At 35.1% G+C, this 9,360-nt stretch overlaps 1 protein-coding gene across 2 annotated transcripts; it reads right to left on the reverse strand.

Annotated features, from left to right (window-relative positions):
- Nucleotides 1-834: 834 nt before the first annotated feature.
- On the reverse strand, nt 835-7,876 carry LOC113753034 (65-kDa microtubule-associated protein 6-like). Of its 2 annotated transcripts, XR_003464956.1 has the most exons (13): nt 6,874-7,876; nt 6,137-6,340; nt 4,710-4,973; nt 3,874-4,089; nt 3,647-3,802; nt 3,392-3,551; nt 3,157-3,308; nt 2,940-3,027; nt 2,778-2,851; nt 2,611-2,685; nt 1,936-2,287; nt 1,364-1,465; nt 835-1,232 (listed from the first exon to the last, which is right to left on the reverse strand). XR_003464956.1 is itself a non-coding variant. In XM_027297109.1 (12 exons), exons 1-11 carry the CDS (start codon nt 6,952-6,954, stop codon nt 1,952-1,954), a joined length of 1,806 nt encoding a protein of 601 aa, XP_027152910.1. In that variant the 5' UTR covers nt 6,955-7,875; the 3' UTR covers nt 835-1,232; nt 1,936-1,951. The 2 variants fall into 2 exon arrangements, 1 of the variants encoding a protein (XP_027152910.1); XM_027297109.1 differs by lacking the exon at nt 1,364-1,465 and having other exon boundaries at nt 6,874-7,875.
- Between the last annotated feature and the right edge of the window lie 1,484 nt (nt 7,877-9,360).

Genomic DNA, 9,360 nt, shown 5'->3' on the forward strand with positions numbered 1-9,360 from the left:
TCAAAATTAAAAAAATTGAAAGGCTAAAAAATTATATTTTAGAAAAGTGATTTGAATATTTTTTTTAATCATTTAAGGAGATGATAGATCTCTACAATTCCTCTTTTTTAATTTCAATCATTAAAGTGAAGATTTTTGTGAAAAAAGATGAAGAATTAAATAAAGAAGAAAAAGAAATAAAAATAAAAAAATAATAAAAACAAGTTAAATGAAAAGTCAAAATAATGCAAGGACAATTTTATTCTAAAGGAAATTAAGTAAGCAAAATTAAAAGTTAGGAAATAAACTAAGAAATGAAATATTCTTTAAGGAGATAAAATGTTATTAACCCTAAATTAAATGATTACTATGCATATTAACAAGTGCCCCAAGAGTACCCGTTAGAAAAATCATTTCACGATTACCACGAGTCTAATTCATTGACACAAAAGACTGTTAATCTCAACTGTTTCAATTCCATGACATTTGTTTCTCCTTTTCTGCTATTAACTTTGGAAATAATTATGTTTACCTGCCGCTACAGGAACCAGGATTATGATGTAAATGTCTATGAGAAAAACAAAAAACAAAAACAAAAGAAAGGAAAGATTCCAAATCACTTAAGGTATCAATCTTTTGAGTAACTGGAAATTATCCATTGGAGAAGATATTGTACCAAAACTGAAGGACTGAGGCAATGACAACCACCCAGAAATCCTTGATAGCTAAAGATAGCTGCCATAGAGTGTAACTGTGAACATCAGCCTTTGGAAATATCAATCTTAATCAGACACCTTCTAAACATAACTGCTCATATCAACATTTTTATGCAAAATTCTACCCAAAGACCTCGCATTTCAAGTCGTAAAGGACACTGGAGTACAAAAGATCTTCCACTACAAAGAAAATTCAAGGTCTCTATCAACTCATGCACTTTCACACCGACTATATATACATGCAAATAGAAATGTGATAAGAAAAGCTCTCAAAACAGACTATTAGTATCTCCTACTTTAACTGAGAAGATCTAAATTTGCCTAGTATATCCACAACAATCTACCATTACCACGGCTTCACCATACCAAACAGTTGGATCTATCAAATATGTTACAAGCGGAATGCTGAAATGTTAGTCACCACTTCCCCAGTATCTGCTAAAGTTTACGTGATTCATGCACTAGTGTACATTTTCTTCCATATTCACAAGCTTCCAGCCACTCCTTTCCAGCATAGAGACGCACAGTTGCACAACTCTGCATATGTTAGTTAAAAGTGGATGTTAAAACAACAGAAACATTAGGAAGCAATGAATATTTCAAGAAATTTGACCAAAAAGGGGTATTGGAAAAGAATGGTGTAAGTTCTGGGGGTTAAGAATTAATACCAGCAAAGCCAAATTTTACAGGCTTTGACTTCCCAGTTTGGGGTTTGAGATTGATAAACAAGCTGATGCATTGGTTTGCCAGTGATCGTCTTAGGGTATACACTGCATGATCCAGATGATTAAACAGTGTTCCAAGAGGGTTTTTCATCAGGTGGTTCCAAGTCAGTTTTATTTTCATGAAAGAACAGTAAAACTTTTTGACATTAGAAGAAAATAAAATTTGCCACACAGATAAAAACCAAGATGACAAAAATCAGTCAACAGCTTCCTTCCTAACAGTTGAAACCAGCTTGGATAACATCCTTTGACAGATAAACTGAAAGGTATGTTCCTTCTAAAGTAGAAGAGAAATGTAGCAAATCCTTCTAAAACTCTCTTAGGACAGGACAACGTAAAGAGCTAACTACAGTTAGAGAAGCACAACAGTCCAAGTTCCATACTAGTTATATAACTTGCATTAATAAAGTTCCTTGAATACGCAATTTTGTTACAGACACCACCCAGCTTTAGATATCAATGGGACTCTATCCATTCGCATATATAACTGGAAAAAAGGGTATCACAATACATACCAGTTATGGTTTCAATTTAGGTTTGAGGTGGAGACTCTGGCTCAGAACCACAAACAGACGAAAACGACATGGTATCTTCTTTTGGTATTGCGACGAAGTTCAATGGTGCAGTGGAAAGCCTTCTTGTTTCCTTAAAATAACCATTCTGCCGACCAGAATAAGAACGAGGTGTCAGAAGCTCTGGAGTTGCACAGCCGATTGAGTTTCTACGAGGTGAAGGAGTTACGGATCCGTTTCCATTTGCATGATAACCATTCACTTTTCTAAAACTGTTGCTTCTTCTTGGGCTTGGCTTGGAGCCAAATCTGGCTTCTTTCTCTGCAAGTAGCATGTCCTGGAGTTTCTTTTGATCCTATACAGAATACAAGAAGGAACCCTTGGTAAGATACAAAATACAGGAGAAAATTAACATTAAATACATTGTATATCCCTGTGTTATGCAAAATAGAGTGCCCAAAATTGAGTCTCAAATTTAACACAATCATACAAGTAATAATGTCAAAGGGCTATCTTTGCAAAGATCAGATTCATTTTCTTTTTCACCCTTTTGCCCTGTCATAAGATAAATCAATTTGAAATAAGAGTTGAAAAGATAAGACTCCTCGATACTTCTGCCACACATTGCTGTCTTCTATGACAGTTGAATGAATATCAATATTCAATAATAAAAATTACCCTAGCTCGCTTTTTCTCCTCTTCCTTCTGTTGTCTGGTTCGTTTGTAATCCTCCAGTATTGAAGCCAACCGCACCTAGAGACAAGAAGCTGCAATTAGCAAAAGAGTCCCTTTCACCAGAATATCGAAGTAAAAGCAGAAGCAAATTACAAGTTAACATGACTCACTCCATCATAAAGAAACAACTTCTTTTTCTCATCCTCCCAGGCTAGCGTCTTGCTAATTAGATTGTCAACCATAACTGGACCAAGAGAACAATTGTAAGCTCCAATGATATTGTAAGTTCAGGCAACAAATGATACAAGGTTATAGCAGGTATAGATAGATACCTGGAATCTTATTGACCATCACTCGAGCTCGTTCTGCACGTTTAAGGTTTATGTGAGCACCTCTTCCAGCACTATACCGGTTTTCATCCTGGTAACCATGGGAGCCATTAGAACATGCCAAGCACAAGTTAGAACCCCATATATTTTATAAAAGCTAGAATGTCAATATAAGGCCAATACTATTAAGTTCATGCTGCATGAGAACTATTTAGCTTACTCGATTGTAGTCTTCAAGCCAGTTTTCCTCCTCACAGGCACAAAGCCATCGTTCAATTCTATCCATAATTTCTTTGCGACTAAAAGCTTCTTCTGTTGCTTTGTTAATCTGTGTTTCAATGTTTGCTAAAAGTTCACAAGGATCCAGGAGACCTACAAGAAAAGGTTTCAAGCTTTTTAATTTGCAACTAAGTAGAAAAGCATTTACATCTTATAGAAAAAGGCAACCATCATACCAGAATCTATCATTGCTTTAGCTTTATCAGCAGCGGTGCTTGGATCAGGTTGAATGTGGGTCCTACAGCAAATATCCTCTAATTCTTGCCTCCTCTTCATGACCAGTTCCTTCATCCTACTCGCTTTCAGCGTATTAAGTCTCTCAACTTCTGCAGTTATCTATCAGGATTTAAGACAAAAGTAATGTCAGAGAGTCTAGCTGCTTTATAAAATAATAGGAAGAAGAAACAGTTTTAATCCATCTGGTTTCAAACCTGTTGAATAACATCCAGTGAAAGAGCCCCCGGCTCCACAATATCTGATTCTGCTGAACCAAGAATGAAATTTATCCTCGAGAACTTAACCTGCTCTTCCTTTGTCGCATCCATCAAATTCCAAAGTTCAAATAGAGACGCAGCAACATCCTTCAGCTGCATTACTGATAATGTTAATAACAGAGATGAGCAAAATGTTGACAATGAGTTGTGAGTTGCAAAAATACCTTCTGAAGTCTGACTTTTCTCTCTGTTTTTAACCTGAGAATCGTCTGTTCTAGGCCTTCTAATGTTGTGTCGCTGATATTTGTAGACTGTTCCAGGCTGGTTCCCTGTAAACTTGGATGAATTTCACTGACAGTCTTGCCAAAATCCAAGCCAAGCACTCCACACAAGGAGTGGACTTCGTTTACAAACTCCAAAACCTTTTTGAGACGTTCAGACTGCCAAAGACAAAACAAAGACGTCATAACCTCCCATCAGAGAAAATTCTAGTAATTGGCAGGAACTACAAGCACATTCATGAAATCACAAACTATATACAAGGCAGCAAAAGTCGAATTGCAATATCAAGAGGTGGAGATTGTGTTAATCAGATCCATAAAGGATGCTATTTCTCAGGAGTTACAATACAGTGACAAAAATAACTGCATTATGTCTTACCTCACCCCCAAAAAAAATACAGTGACCAGAAGTCTTTTGGTTATCATTGCCACTTACAAAAAGCTGCAGTAATTGTAGGCCTCAATTGTAAGGCACTAAGTCAATCATAGTTTTGCTTCCTTGGTGTCTTATACGCCAGATGTGCATCTATCAAACAGGAATACTAAATAACAGCCAACCTAGCTTGTTCCATTATTGATGTAATTGGTTACATTGTCCAATTGACTTATTACAATACATAACTAATCAAAAAGGCTGTCAGTCTTTAAGACATAGATAAATTGATTAAGTTACAGTTGATTAGGATTACACAACTAACAAGCAACAAATGGAAACAAAAATAACTAATAAAATTTCAGTTACACAAGACAGTTACTACAAAATTAGGAAGGGTACATACCTTCTCCTTTTGGAGGTTACGAAGATGTGATTGGTATTCTGTAAGCTTTCTTAGTGAAAGGTCTTGCTCATCGAGGTTCATCGAATTCACTGAATTGATAATGTGACTATATCCCAAAATCTCACCCGTGATCTTCTCAATTTGTGCATTAATATCAGCAAATTGCTTGAAGCGTTCCTCTTTTCTTAGTTTCAGATCCTCCACGAGTGGTGTGACATATGCAAGCTGCTCTTTCAAAGATGATGGTTTCTTCTCTGACTGAACCTGCTTATTACATAGTACACTTAGCAACCGACAGTGAAAACCAAACACAGAATTTGTCTGAAGATTAAAGAAATCCAAAGTCTTGATAAAGCATTTTGCAGCTTCTATTAGTTTCAAAATACAGATACCATTCCAATAGCTAATCCGGGATTGATACTTAATAAACATGTACTTGGGACTTCAAAATTTAATATCATCTAGGACAAAAGAGAATAACACCAACATCATTTTTTTCCAGTGCAATAATCTCAAACCGGTATGTTTGAATCTATAAAAAAGTCAATAAATTGACAATATTCAAAATCTAGCTGAATTAGTATCTCTTCAATTTATAATGATTATTCAACAGTCAGGTTTTCTACAAGCCAAACGAAATTGAAAAGTGAAACTACAAAAGGCTCAGGAGAAAGTGTGACTACTACATTTGATCTAACAGCTACATCTCTATTTCATGAAATTATATGGCCAGAGATAATATATACACCTGCCCTGTGTGAAGATTTACAAGGATCCCTAGGCATAACCATTGGTCCAATGCACAAAAGAGCAACTGTAGCCTACATCTGCAGCATTGCAGGGGAGCTTCATGATGTTTTAATTTCTTTTTGTTAGAAAGGCATGCTACCTAAATATTGGACAGAGGCAAGCCAGTGTAATAGTGAGGGTTCAGTATGTAATACAACAACATTATGCGGCTTCGCCCATTACAAGCTGGTTAACATATTTCCAAATATTGTTGCTGTTGAACAATGAACAGTATAAGTAGGAGACATCACTGCTTTTCTCTTTGAGAAAATCAAAACCAATAAATACTTCAATTATAACCTTTTCCTAACATGACAACTAGAAATTAATGACCTAAATGGCCTTCAATTGAAAAGGTTAAAAGGATAACAATCTAAAAGATGGAGAAATTCACAATACTCAACAAGTCATAAAATATAAAAAAATTACAATCACCTTCCAGAAAGAAGGGAAAAAGGGAATACTTTCTTATCCTTTAAATCATGCTTGTTGAAAAGCTAATAAATTTTACATAGTCAATCAATTTTCCAACTCTAGAAAAGGCATGCCAAACATGGACACAAGAAAGAAACATCAGATAAAACAGAAACATATTCTAAAAGTAACTTTTCCTGCACTTAGGTTCATGGTTTCATTACCGGTGAGCTAACATTCATTTGCCCAAGAGAAGCCATTAGTGTGGCTATTTCTGCTTCTTTGGCAGCAACAGACTGATGAAGACGGGCCTTGGAGTTGGCAGCCTCATCAACCTTTCTTCTGTAAACTTCTAGGCATTCTTTCTCCAGTTCCAACAGCATACGGTCCTTATCAGCTTCAGTCTCACCAATATCAGCCCATAGTTGCTGCTCCACATAAGAACAAAGCCATGTTTAGTAGTAATTAAAGAAGTGCGACGGTTGGCCAACATCATCTACACTCAAATTCAAGAATCAAAACAGTTACAGTCCAATACAATGGGGAGTCAACAAATTCAACTAAGATAAGAATACTTTTTCAAAAACCATTTTTCCTCCTCAAACTCCACAAAATAAATTAACTCAAGAAATTAAAATTTACACTTATTCAGAAACGAATTTCTCACATTAATACCAAAGAAAAACACAGATGAACAAACCTAACAGGGTCTTAATTTTATGTGTCAAAGTCAAACCCCAAATTATTCACAGAACCCATAGAAGTTGAAGCAAGAAAACCTGATATTCTCAAGAAACCAAAGTACAAAAAAATGCAGAAAATGTAGGTCATGACTTAAATTTACCCAAAAGTAAACATCATGCGAGTGTGTAAAGAGAGTGCTTTTTCACGGCAAAAGACATGTCTCTCTCACACACAAAACACACTCACGCACGCGCGCACACAGAGAAGAGAGGCAGACCTGAAGTTCTCTGAGCATAGCATTGCAAGAACTAATGCTTGTCCTCTCACTGCTGCTACAAGGACTCCCGAATGCCAACATCTTTCTGACCTCTCCCACTACTCAAAAAACTCTTTCTTTCTTGAAAATCACCTCAACAAATCAAAACGCTTTCAGGAAATGCAAATTCTTGAAAACCCAAAAGCTTTTCAAGAACCCCAAAAGCTTCCTAAAAACTCAAAAGACACCAAAATCCCACTTCAAAGCAAGCAGCTTTTTTCTTGTTCTTTGGGTCCTTGGGTCTTCTTTTTTCTTCCTATTTCCTTTTCTTCTTTCACTTTTTCTCTCTCCCCCCTTTCTATTTAAGTCAAAGCTAAAACAACTCCTGAACTACAACTACTAATAATGATGAGAACAACAATGATGAGTTATAAAAGCCTTTGTACAAACCCATTTCTCCATTTCTTCCACTTTGTACAACAGATCTGAAGCTTCCTTAACTCTCAAAAAACAGGGCCTTTAGCTTTAAGCCATATACACTACTACCACTTCCAGTGCTACTACCCACCAAGCCACCAAACCTGTATTGTTGGTGCAGTTGTTTTTTGAGCTTTTGGTGCTAAAAGGGAAGGAGAAAAATACAAGAAATGGGATCTGTTTATTTATCTGTAGAAATCATTAGGTACACATAAGAAGAAAAAAGAACTAGTACAAGCTCTAGTTAAATAAAGGACTGCTAAAAGGGCCACACCAACCAAAGTAATACCAACCAAACTGCTGACAGAGACAGAGAAATGTTAGGGGAAATGGGGTTGTTTTGGCTTTAGGGTTTGGGATGTGGGGTGGGGCTAAAATGTATGAACAAATGCAGCTGGATCTGCACAAAAAACCTAGCACAGGTTTTGAGGCTGGAGAGCTTCCAAATCCACGGAAGTTCTCTTTGTACAATGGAGTATGATGGTACTATTGGAAGTGTGACATTTCAACACAAGCTGCCAGGTAAAGCACAGATATTGGATAAAAAATATGTTGGAATAGATTATCCAATAAAGCATGTTAAGTTTATAAATGTAGCAAGCAATTATTACTCTATGGACTATGAAGTTATTTAGTGGCACTATTCTATTATGCTAAATGTCTAAATGATGTGTTTTTGCTATTTTCCACTCCAATTGTTAGCTCTAATTATTTAGATGCTTTTTTAAGGTTTTGTCTGAGGGATTTTCTGTGGAAGATTTGTCATTAGGGTCCCAAGTAATGTTAAATAAATTAAAGAATTGTTGTTTTAAGGGTATTTTTCAAAAATTCTTACTTTAATTGCATGTTTTAGAGAAACATGTAAATGAGATAAATAGGTAGTTAGAGAACATAGTTGGAATTTTTCAAAAAAAAAAAAGTTTTATTAAAAATAACTCTATCCAAATGGAATCATGATGCTAGATAAAGTTATTGTGTGAAATAAAAATGCAGGTTAGCTACACTAGTTACCATTTTTTTCACAATTTATTAACTTAAAAAAGAGAGAGAGTTACATTTTGAAGTCATATTCTTCAACAACAATCAAAGTGAAGTTTAAACGATAATTGGATCGACGGTTTCAATTTTCACTTTGGTATGATAACTAACTCGTGTGAATTGAAGTTAAAACATTGAAATTGGATTTCCTTTTCTTTTCGTTCACTTTACGATACTAGGAATTTTCTTTACTCTTTTCCATTTAGTGCTAGGTAGTATTACAAAATAATCAAAATTTTAAGGGGATAGGAGGAAGGGCTAGAAATCTATGGGGCCAACAAACAAATTTTGAAAGTTTATAATTTAAATCATAGCATGTAACTTTGAAGTAATTAAACATGTACAATCTCACATCATGAGTAATTTCAATTATAAAATTCTATTTCACAACATGTGTTTCATTATTCAGAAACAATCCTTCCATAAAGGTTGAGAAGAGTCGAAAACGTTTAGAGTTGAAAGATAAATCAGCTTACTTAATACTCGAATAGAACTTAGTTTTGTAAAAGCTCGTTTGACCTTAGTTCATCAATTAGTCAAATCAAATTTGAACAGCATTTTATGTTCGATAAACTTTCAAACTCGATTCGAACTTGGTTCAATTAGTATAAAATTAAATTTTACATATAAAAATTTCAAGTTACTTGAGTTTGTCTCGAATCTAGCTCGATAAAAAACCAGTTCGAGCTTGGTTTGGCAAACAAATGAACTAAATGTCAAGTTTGCTAAAATTATCAAACAAATTTGAATATTATGACGTTTGGTTTGATTAGACTCATTTACACCCTAAAGACGTTTAGCTTGAGTATAATTATATGAGATGATAAGAGCAACCTACGAGTAGAAAATGTCTAACGCTTTATTTAATTTGTTAAGAAAAAAAAGCCGAGGAATCACAATATGCCTCTAGGCTTGATTTAGAAATTGAAATTTTCAGCTTTGATTCAATTTGGTTTAATTTTTCTTAATGTTAAACTGGTTTACTTGATTCAC

The sequence above is a fragment of the Coffea eugenioides genome, chromosome 11, assembly GCF_003713205.1.
Source record: "Coffea eugenioides isolate CCC68of chromosome 11, Ceug_1.0, whole genome shotgun sequence".
Taxonomy (NCBI): Eukaryota; Viridiplantae; Streptophyta; class Magnoliopsida; order Gentianales; family Rubiaceae; genus Coffea; species Coffea eugenioides.

What these genes read in the sequence shown, in the direction of transcription:
- LOC113753034 (XM_027297109.1), bottom strand. Translation starts at nt 6,954, where the DNA reads ATGTTGGCATTCGGGAGTCCTTGTAGCAGCAGTGAGAGGACAAGCATT. An exon ending in AAATGAATGTTAGCTCACCG is followed by an intron (nt 4,974 to 6,136) that starts GTAATGAAACCA and finishes TGTAATAAGCAG; the next exon opens with GTTCAGTCAGAGAAGAAACC. An exon ending in GGCTTGAAGACTACAATCGA is followed by an intron (nt 3,028 to 3,156) that starts GTAAGCTAAATA and finishes CATGGTTACCAG; the next exon opens with GATGAAAACCGGTATAGTGC.